The sequence below is a fragment of the Dermacentor andersoni genome, chromosome 4, assembly GCF_023375885.2.
Source record: "Dermacentor andersoni chromosome 4, qqDerAnde1_hic_scaffold, whole genome shotgun sequence".
NCBI lineage: Eukaryota > Metazoa > Arthropoda > Arachnida > Ixodida > Ixodidae > Dermacentor > Dermacentor andersoni.
The window spans coordinates 182200678-182222336 of record NC_092817.1 but is presented as its reverse complement, the minus strand read 5'-3'; the positions used below and the strand labels follow the sequence as shown (position 1 = coordinate 182222336).

Genomic DNA, 21659 nt, shown 5'->3' with positions numbered 1-21659 from the left:
CGTACGTGCTATGTACGTACGTATGTACGTACGTGCTATGTACGTACGTATGTACGTACGTGCTATGTACGTACGTGCTATGTACGTACGTGCTATGTACGTATGTACGTATCTATGTACGTAGATATGTACGTAGATATGTACGTAGATATGTACGTAGATATGTACGTAGATATGTACGTAGATATGTGTGTACTTATGTATGTTGTTAAGTTTCGCCTACGACGGGCGGTATAGCCGGCGCGGATGCGACGGACACCGGGGCTTCGTTCAAAGCGGCGGACATTTTGGCCCGTTCAGCGCTGCCGCAACGCCTCCCCGCCAAGCGCGTCCAGGCATGTTTCAATGCCACGTGTCTTCGTGTGTGCGTGTGTGTGTGTGCATGTTGGTGCCCACGCTTGTCAAAGCGCGGCAGCCGGGGAGAGGAGCTCCCCCCAACTGTGAAGCGAGGAGGTCTGACCGGCGCCGGCCCGGCGGATGCGTCACTACTCGTCTCAACGTGCCCGAGCGGCGCCGTCACATGCGCCCCATCCAGAGCCGTTTCTTCTTGCCCTCAACTCCGAGAGTATATAAGCAGCTGCCCCCGGACGCCAAGAGAGGCTCCGATTTCTTCCGTCGAGTAACGTGCTCGACCGTCTCTCCACTTCGGTCGACCTGACCGGCCGCTCTTTTGCGATGCTAGAATAAACAAGTTGTTCTGTTAGCAGTCGACTCATCCTTTGCCAGCACCTTCGGATGCTTCCAGTTGTGCCCCAGGCCGCCAGGCCAACGCTACCCTTGGGGTTTGCGACCCATTTGCAACAATGTACGTATCTATGTACGTATGTATGTATATATCTATGTACGTATCTATGTATGTATGTACGTATACATGTATGTATGTACGTATACATGTATGTATGTACGTATACATGTATGTATGTACGTATACATGTATGTATGTACGTATACATGTATGTATGTACGTATACATGTATGTATGTACGTAGACATGTATGTATTTACTTATGTAAGTATCTATCTATCTATCTATCTATGTGTGTGTGTGTACGTGTGTATGCATGTATGTGTGTGTGCGTGCGTGGGCACACATACACATCTTGAAACAGCGATAGTGGAATGCATTTAAGCACCCAGTCGATGCTATAACCACCAGTCTGGTGTTTCAATGCATTGCACTGCCGCCGCACTCCTGCAAATAAAAAATTGGCTCGCACCAGCTTCAAAAATACAATAAATCGTCTGCTGCCGCCTCATGTCATAAAGTCTGCAAAGCACACATGAATATTGTTCATAGAAACAAATATGCCTGCCGATAAATAGAAAACTTGCAGATCTATATATCATGACTGAAGTAAGAAAAGCACGAAGACGCGAAAAACAAAAACAAACGTTTATCAGCGTGTTAAACAGAGTCTAAGAAATCTGGGAAAAAGAATGCAACTAAATGAGATTTGATGTGATTATTATACTTGTTCTACTTTTTCGTACTGTCAAACCTTACGAGCATTCATTATAGGCACATGCTTTACAATAAAGAAAAAGCTCACAAGCAAGAATGAACGTATGGGGGCATCAAGGCTTGCCTAATATAGTAAGGTATGAGAACGGGCTAGACAAAGGACCGCAAGAAAGGTGGGACGAAGACGAAAACTGTCTTCATCCCACTTTCTTTGCCATCCTTCGTCTCGTTTTGTGCTGATTATTACTTGATATATACATAAACAACACAGAATAATGTAAGATACATTCAAACAATTATGTACAACATGTCAGAAATAGACTGCATTTTCAAAGATATTGACACGTGGTAGTGACGATAAAGAACACAGTACTAATACTGTGAAAGACGAAACTAACTGTTATTGAGAGAACCTGTACCCACAAAAACAGGCTACACTTAATGTACAACGATAGCGGCTAGCACAGTCGGCAATCGTCGAAATCTCACCAGCGGGTCAAGCGCATCGGCTTTTGCACACCAGTCATCGAAGGTTCCAGAGTGACTGCTTGGGCCCCCGTGTCTTCCAGACAGTTCTACACCATTCGTGTAGCGCGATGAAATCAGATTACACAAGGTTCGGTGACTACAGACAGCGCATAGAATCATCGATAACTTTCGAGAAACTTCGGATACATGCAGGCGCGTCCTGCGCTGTGCGATATTTTTTAGGCGGCGAAACGGGGTCACCCGATAAACTACACGTGTCAATACCCCCCTCTTAAGAAGCACCTTCCCGATGCTACAAACATAAGAGCGAAACACAAGGCCACTTATTAAAAAGTAACAAAACAACAAAGAAACAAAGCCCAATGTAACAGTCCATAAAAAGAAGGCCCAGAGTTCAGCTATGGAAAGTCCCAAAGTTCGTTAGCGCTGGTAGAACGGCTGAAGTCGCGCAAGATACTGTTTCAAGTAGTGAGCGGCGTCGCTGTGACAGCGAAACGCTGTCTGGTACGACCTCATATTCGAGTGCGCCAATGCGTCGGATGATCTTGTAGGGTCCGGAATAGCGGCGTAAAAGCTTCTCGCTAAGTCCTCGCTTGGGGTCCAAACCCAAACACGGTCACCGGGCTGGTACTCGACGTAGCGTCTTCGAAGGTTGTAGTGTCGGCGGTCGGTCCCGTGCTGGTTCTTGATCCGCAGGCGGGCGAGCTGTCGGGCGTCTTCGGCGCGCTGGATATAGGTGGCAATGTCAAGATTCTCTTCGTCGGTTACGTGCGGCAGCATGGCGTCGAGCGTTGTCGTCGGGTTAATGCCATAAACCCGCTTGAACGGCGTGATCTGTGTTGTTTCTTGCACCGCCGTGTTGTAAGCGAAGGTTACGTGCGAAAGGACGGCATCCCACGTCTTGTGTTCGACGTCGACGTACATTGCTAGCATGTCGCCGAGGATCTTATTCAGGCGCTCCGTAAGACCATTCGTCTGCTGGTGGTAGGCAGTTGTCTCACTGTAGCTTGTCTGGCTGTATTGCAGAATGGCTTGGGTGAGCTGCGATGTAAAGGCCGTTCCTCTTTCTGTGACGAGGATTGCTGGGGCGCCATGCTGCAGCAGGATGTTCTCGGCGAAGAATTTCGCCGCTTCGGCAGCACTACCTTTCGGCACAGCTTTCGTTTCAGCGAAGCGGGTCAGGTAATCCATCGCCATGGCGATCCACTTATTTCTGGTCGTGGACGTCGGGATGGACTTGGGGCCCTTTCTGATGTGCTGAAATGGTCGGCAAGGAGGCTCGATCGGCTGTAGTAATCCCGCTGGCCTTGTCAGTGGTGTCTTGTGTCACTGACAGTCCCGGCATGTCTTGACGTAACGGGCGACGTCCGTGGTCAGGTGGACGATAGCGTCCCGGAGAATGCGAGGTGCCCAGCGGTTCGGATCGTCATGTAGGGCGTGCAGTACTACTGGACGCAGGGTTGAGGGAACAAGAAGGTACTTGGCGCAGACTGGCGAGATTCTTTACGAGTACGTTATTTTGAAGCGATAACAAAGACAATCCACGCTCAAATGCCCTAGGGACAGCGTCAGTGTCCTCTTCCAAATACTCGCCGATGCCTTTTAGGTCCGGGTCTGCTCGTTGTTGTTCAGCGAAGTCTTCCGTGCTTATTATTCCAAGGAAGGTGTCTTTCTCGTCATCTCGCGGCGGCGGGTCAATGGAGGCGCGTGATAGGCAGTCGGCCTCTGAGTGTTTTTGTCCGGACTTGTAGGTTACAGTGATGTCATATTCTTGCAGTCTAAGGCTCCACCATGCCAGCCGTCCTGAAGGGTCTTAAGTTCACTAGCCAACACAACGCGCGATGGTCGTTGACGACTTTGAACGGCCTGCCTATATAGGTAGCGGCGGAATTTCGCTCTAGCCCGAATTATGGCGAGGCATTCCTTTTCGCTCGTAGAATAATTGCCTTCCGCTTTTGACAGTGAACGGCTAGCGTAAGCTATCACCCGTTCAAGTCTATCTTTCCTCTAGGCTAGGATGGCACCGATGCCTAGGTTACTGGCGTCAGTGTGTATTTCGGTATCGGCGTCCTCGTCGAAGTTCGCAAGTACTGAAGATGTCTACATGCGCCATTTCACTTCTTGAAATGCGTCGGCCTGCGGTGTTTCCCACTTGAACTCGACATCACATTTACTTAAATTTCAGCGGCTCAGCGATGCGTGAAAATGCCTTGAAAAAACGCCTGTAGTAGGCACATGTGCCAAGGAATCGACGCACTGCATTCTTGTCGATGGGCTACGTAAACTTTGTGATGGCAGCTGTCTTCTGTGCGTCAGGGCGGATTCCAAATTTACTGATGACGTGGCCTAGGAACACGAGCTCATCGTAAGCGAAGCGGCACTTATCCGGCTTCAGAGTGAGCCCCGATGACTTGATGGCCTCTAGTACGGTCGCAAACCGCCTCAGGTGATCGTCGAAATTACCGGCGAAGACGACGATGTCATCCAAGTAAACAAGACAGGTCTGCTACTTCAATCCCACTTCAATGTCCATCACGCGCTGGAACTTTGCATGCTCCGAGCAGTCCAAATGGCATTACCTTGAACTCTTAGAGGCCGTCTGGCGTGATGAAGGCAGTCTTCTCGTGATCTTTCTCGTCGACTTCTACTTGCCAGTAGCCAAACTTGATGTCCATCGACGAGAAGTATTCATTGTTGCAGAGAAGTATTCATTGTTGCAGAGTCGATACAATGCGTCGTCTATCCGTGGGAGGGGGAATACGTACTTCTTCGTGATCTTGTTGAGTCGATGATAATCGACACAGAAACGTAGGGTTCAGTCTTTTTTCTTCACCAAGACTACAGGAGATACCCACGGGCTTTTCGACGGCTGGATGATGTCGCGCAGCATTTCGTCGACTTGATGCCTAATAGCTTCAGGTTCTCGCGTCGAAACTCGGTAAGGGCTCTGGCGGAGTGGTGGAGCGCACTCTTAGGTTATTAAGCGATGTTTTGCGACTGGTGTTTGTCGAATCCCCCATGTCCTCAGAAAGCAGTCTTTCTATCGTAGGAGCAGATTTCTGAGGTGTTGCTGCTTAATCATGGGGCGACTTGCATTTATGTCTAAGTATGGTTCGGGAACTATGGCCGTCGGGGTAGATGAGGCCAGGGTCCGTGAGGACAAACGCATTGCTGGTTTCCACAATTTCCTTGATGTACGCGATCGTCGTGCCCTTGTTGATGTGCTTGAATTCCTGGCTGAAGTTGGTTAGCATTACTTCCGCTTTCCCTCCTTGGAGTCGAGCGATCCCTCTTGCGACGCAAATTTCACGGTCGAACAGTAGACGTTGGTCGCCCGCGATGACACACACAAATAATTATGCTGGAGCGAGGCGGGATGCTCACTTGATCTTCGAGCACACTCAAGGCGTAGTGACTACGACAGCTCTCCGGCGGTATCGCTTTATCTTCCGACAGCGTTATTGACTTCGACTTCAAGTCGATGATTGCGCCGTGTTGGTTCAGGAAGTCCATACCAAGAATGACGTCTTGTGAACACTGTTGGAGGGTAACGAAGGTGGCAGGGTAGGTCCGGTCATGAACTGTAATTCTTGCGGTGCAGATTCTCGTCGGCGTTATTAGGTGTCCTCAAACTTGGCGGCAAGGCTCCACTCATGACGGAGTGGTCGGCTCCTGTGTTTACTAATGCGGTGACTGCGTGGTAGTCGAGCAACACGTCGAGGTCGTTGGCTCTTTGTTTTGCTTTGCAATGAAGTGTTGGCGTCGGAGCACGGCTGCGTCACGTAGACGCGTGGCTGGTACGTCGCTTCGTGAGGTCCTTGGTCGGTGCATTTTTTGCTTCCAGGCTTCGTCGGGATGGCAGCATGTCGTTATGTCGTCTAGATAGTATCTTCGGCGTCTTCGTCGTCGGCGGAGGATCTTCGTCATTTAGACGAACCGCCACCGCATCTCCATCGGTTTCTGGTTTTAGTTTTCCGGATATGGGCTGACGGACCGGCCACGGGCTGGGCCAGTGTACAGTCGGTGCTGCGGCGACAGGTAGCAGCATGGTGATGGTGAGCGAGATGGTCGTCGAGGGCTCCACTGAGTGGTGGCCAGGGAATCGGCGATGTCACGTGGGTGCTCACCCTGCTGAGGGCGCGGCTCGTTGACAGCGAACCCTCGTAGTCCCATCTCGCGGTAAAGGCATCGGCGGTAGATGTGGCCTGCTTCCCCGCAATGGTAGCAGAGGGGCGTTGGTCGGGTGCGCGCCAAATGTCAGCCTTCCTCGCGTAGCTGCGATGGGCGACGGGTGGGTGTGCTGGAGGCGGCGGCGTTGAACGACGGAATCGCGGCTTTACATGGCCTTGGCGCGGTCGCGGAGGGGTACCTTGACGGCGGGCGACGGCGGCGTAGGTCATCGCTTACGGCTGGGCCTGCCACGATTGTGGTTGCACCTCAGGAACTCCAAGCGATCGCAGAACCTCTTTCACGATTTCGGTGACTGACGCCACTTGAGGCTGCGACCTTGGGTACAGCTTCTGCGGCTCTTCCTGTACGACTGCTCCGATAGTCTAGCGCAGATCGTCAGTGGCCAGTGATTGAACTCCGGCGTAGTTTGTAGAGTTTGTGCGGCGGTTGAATTGCCGGTGCCACATTTCGAGCGTCTTCTCGATGCTGGTGGCCTCGCGAAGAAACTCGTCGACGGTCTTCGGTGGGCTTCGTATCATTCCGGCGAGAAGTTCGTTCACACGACGCATGAGTAGGCGGACTTTCTTCTCTTCAAACATTTCCGGGTCAGCGTGGCGGAATAGACAACTCACGTCCTCCGTGAAGATTGCGGTGGTCTCATTAGGCAGCTGCACTCTGGTTTCTAGTAGTGCTGGGGCTCGTTCCCGGCGTACGACGCTTGTGAATGTCTGCAGGAAGCCGCTTCGGAACAGGTCCCACGTCGTTAAGGTGGCTTCTCGGTTCTCAAACCAAGTCCTGGTGGCGTCTTCCAATGCGAAAAAGACATGTAGCAGTTTGTCGGCGCTGTTCCAACTGTTACATGACGCGACCATCACATGTGTCTGAAGCCAGCTTTCCGGGTCCTCGAATGTTGAATCGCGGAACGTGGGAGGCTCCCTGGGCTGCTGCAGTGCGATGGGGCTGTTGGGGCTGCCATTGGGGTTGACTTGGTGACGATTTTCTGGTCGTCTAACGCAAAAGTCCGTGCCCCGGGGGCAGTCCTTGCAGCCTGCAGCTACCTCGCTGGTTCTTGGAGACGTTGGTGTTGTCTTCCGCGTTCGGTCTTGGGTCACGGCTTTGTGAGGGCGTCAGGTGCATGAATGCAAAGCACCACCACCAGATGTCATGTGCTAGCGGCGGTAAAGAACACAGTAGCAATACTGTGAAAGACTAAACTAACTTTTATTGGGCGAACCTGTGCCCATAAAAACAGGCTACACTTAAAGTACAACAATAGTGGCGAACACAGTAGGCGATCGTCGAAATATGATCAGCGGGTCAGGCGCGTCGGCTTTTGTACATCAGTCATCGAAGGTTCCAGAGTGATCGCTGGTGCCCGCGTGTCTTCCAGAAAGGCCTACACCATTCGCGTCACGCGATGAAATCAGATTACACAAGGTTTGGTAACAACAGACAGCGGATAGAACCATCGATAACTTTCGAGAAACTTCTGACACATGCAGGCGCGTCCTGCGCTGTGCGATAACATTTGTTAGACGGCCAAACGTGGTCAACCGATAAAGATAAGCTACGCGTGTCAAGATGAAAAATAACATGTAATAGGATGGATAGGTGGACTAGTTCGTAATGCATTATCAGAAAACTTAGAGCGCAAGAAAGACACTGGATGCAGAAAAGGAAAGTGTGGTGTGTGTTCCTTTTCTCGCTCCAGTGTTTTTGTTGAGCTCTAAGTTTTCTAATAACATAAAATGAGACGCACCTGCAAACCAGTTGTGATGGAACGATTTATAGACATTTTTACCGCGTTCCTACTTTCTTTTGTCCGTGTCTCTGTCATTTTACTTCCTATTTTCTTCCCTATATCCTTCTTTTCTCATTCCCTACTCCCGAAAGACTAGGCAGGCGTTGTGCCCCTCTTGGTGGCAGTTGTCAGCTTGCTCCCTCCCTGTTAGAAGCATTTTTTTCACTACGAAGCTTAGTAAGAAATAAATTAAGTGCATGACACTTGAATCAGTGAACCTTTAGAGCTTTGGCTACAAGAATGATATATCGAGACGGCCATTACACATATTCATAATTAGATGCGGAAATTTCTACCACCAATGAATTTTAATAAAAGCACCACAGAATGAGTTAGCTTTACATCTTTAAGCATAAATAATTTCAATTCAATGCTATAAGGATGTTTAGTACCCGCTGCGCTAGTGAGTGTTAGCATCGCACTGCTACTGAGCCTGAGTCGTGGGTCGCGTCGTGTTACAGTCATCGGCATTAAGTTCCGAGGTAGCCCCTCTACAGCGGCAAACGTCGCAAGGTACGTAAACGTTCACGCAGACAGGACGGCAATACATGTTAACGCGTTTGGACTGCGTACATGCGCCACTGCACCGTTCTGTACTTGCGAGTTCTCGTCCTGTTGACTGCTGGCTGCCGGCGCGAGATCCTAAGTCCCTAGATATGGTCTTTGTTTGCAGTGACGCTTGTTTAGCGTAGCTTAAGAGTAGCGCAAAGTAGGATACGGACCCGAAGGACAAGACGGGCAGTTGAATTAAGATAAGCTTGAATGATGAACCAACTAGCCCAACAGCATGTATACAGTCAATACATTGGGTTAAAAGAAGCTAAGATCAGGCAAGAAAAGTTTGTTGCATACTGCGGATCGTGCCAAATTGAGGTTCCATTATACTGAGCTTGAACTGTATCTCATGTTAGAAGAATGGCTAAAAGCACTTTTTCATTATTAAAAAAAGAATAATTTTTAGGAAAACACGTTTAGAGCAGGTATAACAAGTAGGCAATCAAAACTAAGGTAGGCAGAGGCACACACCTGCTACCATGCTCTCAGACACCTGCTGGCTGAAGGAGGCAGACCGAAGGAACCGGCTCATCATGGAATCTGGGAGGACGCTTGGGTCAGTCAGGGCCTCAATCTTCATAGCAGTCAGCTCTTCCATGAGAGACTCAAAAAGCGAGATCGTCTCGTATGGCAAGTCAGGAGGAAGCAGGACTCCCATAAAAGCCCCTGTGCAGTAGCCAATGGACGCAACCAATTTTACATGCACTCTACTCCTTGTATAGTCAGTTGCAACAAAAATGCAATTCAGAGTCAAGTTGTAGTGTAAATAATTATAATTTATCAACGATAGAGGTACGCAGCTTCAACCAATGAAGATACTTGGACTTTCACATAAATGTTGGCTACATTTACTACAGACTCATATTGATGCGAAGTCTCTGTCAACAAATATCAATGTGACTCACACCGATATAGTTTATCACATGAGTGGGTTTTCAAGTACAAAGACTTGAACATGAGCAGAGGAAGTTGCCAATGAAAACATATGTGCACAAAGCACCTGTAAAGCTTTCCTACGCGTATAAGAGTGGATGCAACTAGAAATGAACTTAATCAAAGCAGCTATCTAATAGCTAGAGAAATTTTCAAACGAAACCTCTTATAAAGTGTCTTTCGGGCGCCTTTTATGATTCAATGCCCGGATGTTACATCCCAATTATCCAACACTCGGTCAAGTCAAAACTGGCCAAAAACGTATAAGCTTATCCAGCCGTATGAATACCTGAAGAAGGATTTATAAAAGTACATGGCGAGACTAGAAAGCTTATGAAATTTGGTTCAGTTCACAGAAATTATACTATATTTCATTTTCTGCAATTGCAAATGAACAGTAGTGGGAGTAACAGTTAAATAATATCCTTTCAATATGTATTTTTGGCAGAACGAGATTGAGATACAACGTATCAACATCCTTCTTATTTATAAGAGCACTATCGTGTAGGTGCACAGCAAGAAGTCCCATGGTATTTCCTTTGTCAAAGCAACTGCAATTTGTGGCTGCAACAGTCTGCGGCCAAAAGCAGCTTGTTTACAACAATAAAAAACTGAAGACTACTAGAAAATCTGGTACACCAGTCAGCATCTCTCTCTGTCAACAAAGGCTGAATGCAGAGCTAGTTGCACCGTACTGGAAGGATTCTTTAATGCTGCAAGCATGTAACTTCACAATGAAGATAGGATGTGCATGAACAGACAAAAAGTATTTTAACAGGTTTCATTTTTACGATGTAACAATAAATATAAACCTTTGGGGTAAAGAAAAAAAATTGTGGGGAAACAGAAGACACACACACAAAAGAAATACAAGACAAGGTAAACTGCACTAGAAACAGTTACCACAGAGCACACCCTGAATGTCTAAGCGCATAACTTGTGCTAACGTTTCATTCGCAGATGACCACAGGGAGCCATGTGAAACTTTAATCAAATCAATCTTCCTCCAGCTCTGCTCAACCAAAAGAACGCTGACACATTTTCCTAGTGGTCTCCATTCTCAAGTTACATCTTTGCAGCACTAAAAAATTCTTCACCTGTCCCGGTGATGCAGCTGCCCTGAGTAGTACTAGAAAACCATGCAAGGTTGGCTAGAAATTTCTTACCAGATTCTTTCAAAGGTGCATCAATGTTGGGAAAAAGATAGGCTCCATAGCCTGACCTCAGGACCCGGAACTGCTTCGGAACCAAAGGGTAAATCCATGTGCCCACTTGTAGCCGCGGAAATGGGGCTTTATCAGCATATATGGCATCCTGTCTGCCCAGCAAGCGGTACACATGGAGATCTGTGGACTCAGGTGGTTCCTCAACTCCTCCTCCGCCGGAGACATAGAAAATCTGGAGAGGACATGAATTGGGAACAAAGCTAAAATAAAAATAAAATTTCACTTTGGCTAAACTGGTTATAAGGATTAGTATATACTATTGAAGCAAACCTAGCAAGCCTGCAGGATTGGCAATGGCCTAGTTTTCTTGACTTGCGAGGCCCAAGCATGACAGTATATTTACTACAAATACGAGTCTCCTCAGGACCAAGAGAGGAGTGGCCAAAAAAAAGCGCACAAGTGATGATTATCCCAAACAATTTGCATAACAAAATACAGCACAAAAACATTAAGAACTAGTATCCTGCATTGCAAGATGCTACTAGCAAAACACCAAAGAAAGCTCTTGAAGGCTTATGTTTCCCCACCAAAACATTATCTAGCTCCAGTCCGGTCTCGCACTGTTTCTAAGATATGTGGATATGAATTAAATATGTCTAGATTGTTCGCTTTTTCACATATTTACTATGTACAGTTCATGTAACCCATAAATTTTGATTATCTTAAAAGGGACTGCCGGCGAACTCGTTGGTGTGCGCTCATGGCAGAAAAACAGCGCTAAAAACATGGACAGAAGGAACAACACAGGACAAACGCGGACTGCCAAAGATTGCTTTATTGTGCGAGCCCAAATATATAGCTTCAAGAGGAAGGGGGAAATGGGGAGTGTCAACATACCAGTCGTGCATGGGTCTGAAGATGAAAACTAACATAAACATAATGATTAGTCAAGTAGATAGTGCCTGCATTTCTTGTCGGTGAGGACGAGTGAAGGGAAGCTGACACATAACGGGCTTTTGCGCATCATCGTGAATGTTTTAAAAATTTCACGTGCTCGATTGATTCGATATCGGTGCAGAACCTCAATGTCTTGAAGTACTGGCTCGCACCCCAAGAATGGGAGCAATCTCGCTATCCACTGCACTAATTGGGGGCGCAAGCCGGTACTTGCAGACATTGAAGTTCTACGCCGATATCGATACAATTTTTTTAAATCACGATGGTGTGCAAAGGCCCGTTATGCGTCAGCTCCCCTTCATTCGTCCTCACCAACAAGCAAGACAGGTACTATCTACTTGACTAATCATTACGTTTGTTAGTTTTTACCTTCAGCCCAATGCGCGACTGGTATGTTGGTATCCCCCCTTGTTTCCGTTCCCCACCAGCCTCCCTTTTCAAGCTAGATATTTGTGTACGCACAATAAAGCAATCGTTGGCAGTAAGCGCTCACCCTGTGTTTTTCCTTCTGTCTGTGCTTTTAGCGCTATTTTTCCATCATGTCTCATCACCTATTATCAATACTGATTATTAAGTGTCAAACGTTATTTGCAGGTCCCCTTTATTTCATAAACGGGAAACTGCAGATACGGAATAAGCCAATCAATAACAATAAATAAAGAAAACGTGCCACTTAACTGTTCTAGTTTTGTTATGACCACCTCGGCATGTGAGCCGATGCATCAAGGCACATTGTGGAAAAGGGACATTGTGTGTTGTTACCTCATAATTGAACAAAGGGTACTTATGAGGCGATTGAATGTACCCTAAATCTTGAATCCGCTTTCATGACGATGTCATCGATAAATGTACAACTGAAATTAAATTCAATGTTTCCATTCAGTTGTATGGGGGGAATTACGCAAGTTCATTTTTCCTTTAAAGATTTACAAATTTGGCTACGTTTATGCAATATCATCATAGTAGTCCTGTTAGGCGACATCAGCAGAACTGATAGTTGGGCGAGTTGGTACGAATTCATAGTAAATATTTAGCGCGCACACTTGACAAGGAAAGAGTGAAGGGGGACACACGAGCGCTTACATCATACATCAGCTATTAAAATGGATACCAAAGTAAAATATGCCAAGGTAAGCAATTTACTACTCCAAAATGTCATTACTATGAGACATGAATATGGGACTGGGGCTTGCACCTTACATATTTCAAAGTTCTTGCCTGCGATGCTTGCACACTGCCTGTCAATTATAATAGAAAAAAGAAGAAAAACTTCGGTTCAATGAAAAATATGAATTTACTGAAGGGTGGCTAAGTTTCACCTACCGCTTCCAATTGTTGACCAAGTTTTTATTGTGATAGCAATTATATGTGCACTCTAGGCAAAGTTTTCCCATCAGCGTTTCCATGATATTTTGTATATATTTAGATCTAGTGTGCCGCACGTTTATTCGTACCCTGTATGCAAGGTAGATGCTAAAATATTCAACCGCAGTAATTTCTCATAAAACGTATTGTTCTATTGACTGAATTATTCCCGAGAAGATTTTTAGAATGCCAGTACAACAACAAAAGTAGCGACACATTTTATTCACAGCGCGTGAACATTAGGGCTCACAATCTAAAAGTTACATGTCCGCACTGGAACCTGTCTTTACAGGCAGCTTAGTGGCGCCTGTGCGATACAATTACAAGCCCGACACGGTGTGCTAAAGTTTTGAAGGGTGCAAGAAATCTTGGCACACGCCGCGTATAGTTGGAACAATATCCGAGAGGTTCAAGCGCTGTACCAAACCTTGGTATTGCTATTCTTGAGCTAAAAATTGTCTTTTTTTAGGAATTCGATGTTCGAAAATGCCTATTTGTCCAATTCAGACAAACCTTTAACACAATCTGGTACTGCATCACCCGCTGTTCAAACACTGAGTCCCTGGTAGACGCCACGCTGATACTCAGTGAACAATATGCAATAGGTTGTATATGTAATTCGAGCACATATGGTTCGATCTGGGAAACACAAGCCCATCCTCGTTCCACTTTTCATCGTGTCCTGGTCGACGCCTTGCAGATAGAAAGCGTCACAGGCTTCGGTTCGTTGGGCATTTCGTTGAAAGGAAGCTTTAGCTTGCGCTCAACCCCAATCCCAAGCAAAACTGGCCCAGTGCCGACCATAGGGCGATGGTCAGCAGGTTGCTGGGGGCCGATCATGTTGACATGAACAGCCTATATATATATATATGGTGCTCCACGTAAAATAATTTGAAGAAAGGCGAATGTTGCCCTGCTCACGTCAGTTTTTTGGGATGCTTATTTGGAGGCTAAATAACAGACTGCTTGTGCGAGATTATTTAGTGTTTGTCGCGAAAAATGACGGATTTGTCAGATCATGTTTGCAAGTACAATGCTTAAAGGGTTATTTAGACGCAACGAAGCATCTGGTCCAATGTTCAGCACCCAAACAATAAAAATTAAAGCCCCTTTCGTAAAGAACGATGGTTGAATGCGAAGCTTTCCCCCAATGCAAACTGAACCGAAGCCGAAGTCCAAAGTCAACGACCACGCAACGAACACAAAAAAATGCAGAGTTATCCGATGCTATGCACATGTTGAGCCGTTCATTACACGCACACACATTTTCACGGCCGACTGTACACCTGCACAGTATTGCCTTGTGATCGCTGTGGTAGACGGTCAGAGGTTCTGACATTGTAACATGACGCAGTCTGCTTGCAAACGTGAGAACAGTGCGGGAACGGTGTTGCGTTGTGGGTCCTGTAGCGTCTTCAGTTTCAACGAGTAGCGATCTAGCATGAAACTCAATCCATTTGCCGTGCTCTTTCGCCACATTGATGTTAAAGTCAGCGCACACGAGGATCGGCGTACTATGTGGCTTCGAGGTCTTCATTTCTGCCTGGAACGTTTCCGCGTCACTTCGAGACGTGTTCGGTCTGATGTACATGCAAGTTGACGATCACAATACCAGTAGGCATCTCTACTGCACAAGCGTCTCCAACATGGCTTCTGCATGCCGTTGACGATACACGGGATCGGACTTATACGGGCACGATCGCGCTCGCGCTTACGTTCTCGTACGGCAGCCTCTTTGTCTGCCGTGCAATGCAGATATATACAGTTCGTTTGGATAGCGTGGCGTTCAACCACCTCTCATTAAGAAAGGGGCTTTGATTTTTTTTCCAGATCCTAAGACGAGCCCGTGTTCACGCGGACTTGCTGTCTCCGATAAGCAGGGAAGCTCAGTTGATCGCGACAGGGATGGTGTCATGCCTAGCAGAGGTAGCTTGCGCTTCCAGTGAACTTTGTGCGCATGCGCTACTCTTGCTGAGCTAGTCGCTTCGCGCCGTTATCAGGCACTGACCGGCCGGCCAATCGACGCTAGCGGGGTACTGCCGTTGACTGTGAATGTCAACTGTAGTGTTCCACATGGATGTGTAAGTTGGCTTTCCTGCAGTGCGATTTCGGTGCTCATCGACGAATCAGTGAGACGTAGAAAGCTTCGTAGAAGGATTGACATTTGGGCGAGTTGGTACTGGTTGACCATATTGAAGGGGAAGCGCTAAATGACAAATGACTTCGCTTTAATAGTTATATGCATTAAATTATGGGGTTTAACATGCCAAAACCACTTTATGATTATGAGGCACGCCGTAGTGGAGGACTCCGGAAATTTCGCCCACCTGGGGTTCTTTAACGTGCACCTAAATCTTAGTACACGGGTGTTTTCGCATTTCGCCCCCATCGAAAATGCGGCCGCCGCGGCCGGGATTTAATCCCGCGACCTGATGCTCAGCAGCCGAACACCATAGCCACTAAGCAACCACAGCGGGTTAGTTATATACCTCCCACTTCAATGACTTACATAGTGCTTTATTTCAGATGCCAGGACGGAAATAGTCAAGTGATCAAGCAGTCAAGTGACCTGGCTGCACAGTTATCTGGTGAATGGGCTCATGCAACTGAGGGAAGGACATTTCCAAGTGCTTATACAAGACTGTCATTGATTAATTCATATTTTATGTTTGACTCAACCACTAATCTACTAAGTTTTCCTGTTTCTGTTCTACTTGTTATCTCGAAGAAGAAGAAACTTTATTAATGAATGGTCCGGCAGTTTTTTGTTGAGGTGGCCTCAGGTGGCGGCTCGAAGTCCTTGGACTGGGGCGGCATCTTCGGCCTGCCGGACGGCCCAGAGCTGGCCTGGCAGCTCTGAACTTTTGAGAGCCGCCTCTCAGTGGCGGCGACGCCGACGGAGAAGGTCCCCGGCAGCTCCCGCAGCCGCGGCGGCGTCGGGAGGAAGCGAGCTCGAGGCTTCCCGTACTGTGGCAACGGCCACGATTACGGACGCGTCGCGAACTGAGGCGGTCTCATTACCGTGGAAGCCGGCACATTCCCAGAGCATGTGTCGCAGCGTCGCTCTCTGTCCGCAAGCCTTACAGGCATCTGTGTGATATAAATCCGGGTAACTATATTTTTAATTCCTGTTACAGATACCAGCATTCCGCTTCTCCATCTGGGTTACTTTCATAACTAGTTCTGCAGAAGTTGGTACTTGGCATGATTTTTTCAATTATCTTTTAGTTAATAGCTCTAGTGACAATGTTGCATTGGTGAAAATGGCCTATTTAGCTAAACCAGTTCCGTAAATAGTACCAGTTTCAAGATATGCGTCAAAGTATGCAGTAAAAAGGCTTTGGTGTCATAGCTACTCCATCGTGGTTGCTTAGTGGCTATGGCAAGGTCGATCCAAAAGGTCGCGACGCTTCGGGCGAAAAACGGTTCAGAACAAATTGTCACCAACAACAGCAAGGGCGGTTATTGGGAGCAGCGATTGAAGTGTGACTATGTTTGGAGGGCGCAAACATTGAGGAAGAAAAAAGCGGTTTCTAATTACAGCGAGACGCACTTAAGATTCGTTCATTGAAAATAAAACACCTATCAATTTTATATACGCGTGACGAGTAAAGAAAAGACAACTCTACTATATTTTATTATTATCAATAAATGCCGTTTTTCAGCGCCCATCGCGAGAGGGGGCGTTGACGCCGCTATGCCGCTATCACATGCAATACAATGCAGCTCATGAACGGTGCAGAAAGGCGCGCTCGTAATGTTGACCTGTTACAATACACCCCCCCCCCCCCCCCCGCCCCCTGGCACGTCGTGCTGCATTGCTTGTCGACGTTTGAATTTGGTGACGCGGGTAGCTTCATCGTTTCTTAACCTGTTCATTAAAAGGTAGTGAGTTACGACCGCCAGGTAATTGTTTACTTTAGTTCTCTTCGTGGGACTGCGCTGACCGACAGGCTTGGCGTCCGGACAATAGGGCCGGCACTCTACACCGAAGGCTTTCGTCGGCCTCCAAATAATGTGTGCTGTGCAGGGGTACGATTTCGGAAACCCGTACGGGGCTGATTTTTTCCAGCATCGCTTTTCGCGCTGAAAGCTCGACACGCCCATCAAGTCGAATGGCGGGTCATTTGAATATACAGCTGTAACGCCAGGCCGCCAAAACAAATTTCGCGCCTTTGGGAACAAAATGACGTCACTTTTGCTTTTAACGAATATGGCGTCACGTTTTTTTTTTTCTTTTTTTTGAACTGTTCCCTCCACATACAGATGGCGCTAAGCCCCATGAACCGCCGAAGAACGGCAATGTATTGAACGTATCGGTTTCTAAGGAAGCTTAGCTACCAGGTATATTTACCTCGGCTATGGTGTTAGGCTGCTAAGCACGACGTCCCGGGATAGAGTCCCGGCCACGGCGGCTGCATTTCGATGGGGGCGATTTAGGGGCACGTTGAAGAACCCCAGGTGGTCCAAATTATTCCAGAGTTCCCCCACTACGACGTGCCTCAATCAGATCGGGGTTTTGGCACGCAAAACCCCATAATTATTTTTCATAGCTATTTTCTTGCTGCAATGCGAATATATGCAATGCGCGATGGAAATAATTAGGACACCAACAGATTTCGTTGACTGACTTCCTATATCTCGAAATTGGCTCCGGTTACAAAATTGGCTCCAACTTAATGGGTCCTGCATGTCTACGGGCTCTAATTGCGCCATAAGATGTGCCCTAAAGTTATTAATGAAAAAGATAATTAGCTCGATCTTTTCGACAAAATGCTCCTGCACTCGCGACTTATCCAGAATGTAATGTCCACCATGCAGTTAAGGTAAGCCAGTTGAAGAAGCTGAATATCCCTGTATCTGCGACTAGGGGCCTTTAAAGAAAATCTACATAAGAAGAAGCTTAAAGCGAAAAGAAAACTGCGATAACCAAGACGCAGGACCAGAAGGAAGCACACACACACGCGCCTCAGAGAACACGTCTACACGCTGCGGTCGGGCACTGGGAGTAACCTGGCTTCGCACGCGAAAGATTGCAGCTGCTGCATGCCGTCGTTTCAACGTACTAGCATCGTCGACAGGGGGAAGTCAAAGCACGAGAGCGAACTGCTTGAAGCGCTTTATTTCGAAAAGAACGAGCGAACTTGCATAAGCGACCCATCTGTGCTTATCACAGAGAAAGAGTGGCGATTTTTATCGAGTTTTCTTTGAGATCTTCAACGTGTCTGAATGGTCTCTTCTGCATGTGCGTTTGCGCAGGAAAAGCGCCGTTTAAACAGGTTCGATGTTTCAGTAAATCAGTTCCAAGTCCGGCGGCTGTGTGTGTGTGTGCGTGCGTGTGCGTGCGCGTGTGCGTGCGTGTGCCTCGTTCTGGTCCTGCGTCTTAGACTTCGGTGTTCTTTTTTTTTTTTCTCTTTTAACATGGACCAACTGGTCCAGCAATTCACGCTTATAAGAAGCAGCACCCGGTATACGTGTCTGAAAGAAATAAAACTAAGTATGAATACCGGCAAGGGAATGCTGGCTGCGGAGAAGCCGTGCTGTTGCCGTCGTGGGGAAGTCGCCGGCCCATGTGTCGGCCGAACGCGGCCACGATGACATAACCAGCGGTGACGACGTCGGCCCGGTGCCGTCTGCCGACCGCCTGCCCGTGGTCGGCAAACGGGCCGGCCATTTGCAAAGACCAAGCGCAGCCCGATCCAGATGTGGCCGAGATCGGGCCGTCGGCTATTTAAGTGGCCATGGGCATCGGCCCTATCTTGCGCCGAGCTCTCTTTTTTTTGCTTGAGATGCCGCTTATTAAGATACGTATAAAACGAAGAAACGGTTTTCTGAGATAACCACTGGGCCGACTTTAAAGGCATTTGTTGCATTTCACAGACGAAGCTTAAGTCCAGTGACTATTGGAACCGGAATTTCGATATAAGACCTGAATTATTTCAACGGAATTTTCGCAAAATGGTAAGTTTGAAAAAAAATAGAAGCACGAAGTTTACAAATTTGTAGCTCTGCAACAACAACAGATATCGCACTTCTGTAAACTGCATCCGTTAGAGAATCAAGCGAACAAATCTGATGAATGAATTATTATATTAAGTGAATTTGTTGCATTGTTTACTAGGGTATCGCAAAAGCTGCGCTCACATTTTAGTAGTCTATTCAATAGCCATGTATAACATATCAATTTCGTCCGCTTCAGATGTACTATGATATGCAATTTAAGGAAATGTGATATCCTTTCTTATTGCCGAGTTACAGAGCTGTAAGCTTAGTAATTTCGTTTTCTGAAAATTTGTGATTTTCAACATTTTCTAATTAAAATTGCTGACCTAAATAAAAGATCTACTGCCAAGAGTCACTATATTTTAATTTTTTCTTTTAAATGCGAGAAGCCTAATCAAATTTGATGCAGTGGTTGCCGAGTAAAATTGTTTATCCTTCCCTATGTATTCAGATACGAGTCCCCGGGGCCGGAGCGAAAGCTTCCTCTTAATTCGTAGTTGCAATCAAAGCCACGGCCTTCATTTCAAACGCCCGTTTCGAGCCGAAACCCAGTGAGAGCGATGTTCGAACAGGTCACTCGTTCTTGTCGCTCGGTCGCTCCGTTCTGGAAAGCTAGAATTTGTCGCTCGTTGTCCGGAAGTGCTATGAGTGACTAGCCAATAGCGCGAAGCCGGAACTGGGTGTACATCAGCCAAGTACTATCGACTGCCGCACGGAAGCAGCAAACGACTAAATTTTGATGCGAGCAAGAATAAGAACCTATTGCAAGACCTTCAGAAACTTTTTTTATGCTGCTCTTTACAGTAAAGCCCATCAACCTAAATCATTACAGCACGTGTCGCGCCAGTTGCGGCGCGTGTTTGCTTCCCTCATGCCGGCAACATCCGGAAGACGTCGCTCAAAAAGTCGTCGCCCGCATGCACGGGGTGCGACTTGTAAGCGACGAGCGAACGCGACAGCCATCTCCGTCGCGTCGCTCGTCGCGCGCAATATAGCTTGCACGGGGTTTACACCACATCCTACCTGAACACCAGACTCGATGCAGAAGAGCTCCTCCCTTCGCGGTGGGCGGGCAGCGGCCGCACTCGCCGCCTCGTTGCAGGTCGACGGCTTGTCGGCGTACAGCGGTGCGCCGCCAAGCTCGGCGCCGTCCTTGGTGAGCCGCACCTCCCGCTGCATAGTGCGCGCCTGCTGCCACTCCGGACCACGGAGAAAGAACAACCAACAAGAAGGTACACGGTGAAAACTGGCAGCAGGAAATACGTCACGCTAGTATTAAAGCTTCCGTTAGCTGCCGCGAGCATCGGTAAAAAGAGTTCGAAGTTAACAGACATTGTCTTTGCTTTTAATTTTATTCTTTCCCGCTTAAACTAAATAGCTCTGCGTATAAATGAAGTTATACTTCGCGACTTATCTTATTTTTTTGCGTTACCTGCCAATAAGCTACCGGCACGCGAGACGCGCCAGATGCATGCGCCAGGTGCCAGACTGGCCAGACACGCCACCGAAGCGGGCGTGGCCGGCTGCTCATGTTACGTTCGCCTGTTGTCCGCTCGGCGAACCGTCTCTCTCTTTATTTCTTTTTTTTTATGTATAGCCTGGTTTGGGCTCCCACCGTATTCTTGTGTTCCTTCTGCACTTCAAGACGGCACCGCTGCATTACTGGGCTACGGAAACCTGAGAAACTTCGTCTGACAGCCTGCGATGCATTTCAAGCGATTTTGGCTTTGACTGCACGGAACCGAGACTTGTGACGCAGTTTGCGAAAAACAGCTCGGCCGTCCTGGAGCAGTTAATTTGAGTAAATGACTCGTACTGGGAGATGTTCTAGACGTTTTCCGCGAGCCCCAACATTATTATAATAATAATTATTATTATTATTTGTTTTGAACACATATACACAGTTAACAGGAAAGGGAAAGCGAGAAGCAGTCTGGCAACTGCCACCGGAAGGGGCACCACGCCTGCGTACTCTTCTGAACGGAGGCGACAGCAACACGGAAATTGAAAATAGGAAGGAGGGTAGGAAAGAGGAAAGGAAGAGCAACAGGACAAATCTAAAGACTAAAGTAGAACACAGTACAGATCACACACAGTAGGGCCGGTCACTGAAAGTCACGCTACTACAGAATGTTGAATGTTCACGGTACAGACGTGAACCTAAGTTAGTTAACTCTAGAAAGGTAAGTAGGGCGCGATTGGCCTGATCACATTTAGACGCACAATCACTGGGGTATAAACATTCCTCGAGTGTCGCACACCGCAGGTCAAGGAGAAGATAGTCTCTCACTAGGGACATGCGCTGCGCACTGATAGCGGGACACTCAAATATAAGGTGCTGAAGTTTCTCGCAGCAGCCACAAGACGTACACAATGGAATTGCCACACGCCCTTGTCTGTATAAACGTTTGTGCACGTTCACGCAACCAACCCTCAGCTTGAGTAGCTGCGCTCTAGCGTGCCGAGGCAAGCCTCGACCGCGAGGAGGAGGAGGAGAAACATTTATTAAAAAAAGAAAGGACAAGCAGGTGTCTTTCTGCTTGTGCGGGAGGCGCCCTTAGTCCAGGGCTCCTGCGGCTCGTGTTGACTCCCGGGCCCGCCGCACCAGTTGCTGCTGGTTACGAGGGTCCGAACTAGTCAGTACGGCCTCCCACTGCTCGGGTGTGTGGTTGGGTATTTGAGGGGCCGCCTTCACGTTGGGGCACGCCCATGTGGTGTTATATAGAGAGGCGTAATCATTACAAAGGGGACATTTGTA

General features: G+C 47.7%; 1 protein-coding gene across 4 annotated transcripts in view; it reads right to left on the bottom strand.

Annotated features, from left to right (window-relative positions):
* Positions 1-20746, bottom strand: part of LOC126531900 (spartin-like) — a 123911-nt gene extending 103165 nt beyond the window's left edge. Inside the window, exons 1-3 of one of the 4 annotated variants that reach the window (XM_055070677.2) lie at positions 19925-20746; positions 10577-10808; positions 8949-9143 (exon numbers count right to left, since the gene is read on the bottom strand). In XM_055070677.2, the coding sequence (XP_054926652.1) occupies positions 8949-9143; positions 10577-10808; positions 19925-20080 (583 nt within the window). In that variant the 5' untranslated portion in view covers positions 20081-20746. The remainder of the gene's footprint in view (positions 1-8948; positions 9144-10576; positions 10809-19924) is intronic. The other 3 variants (XM_072287986.1, XM_055070675.2, XM_055070676.2) reach the window with 3 other exon arrangements.
* Between the last annotated feature and the right edge of the window lie 913 nt (positions 20747-21659).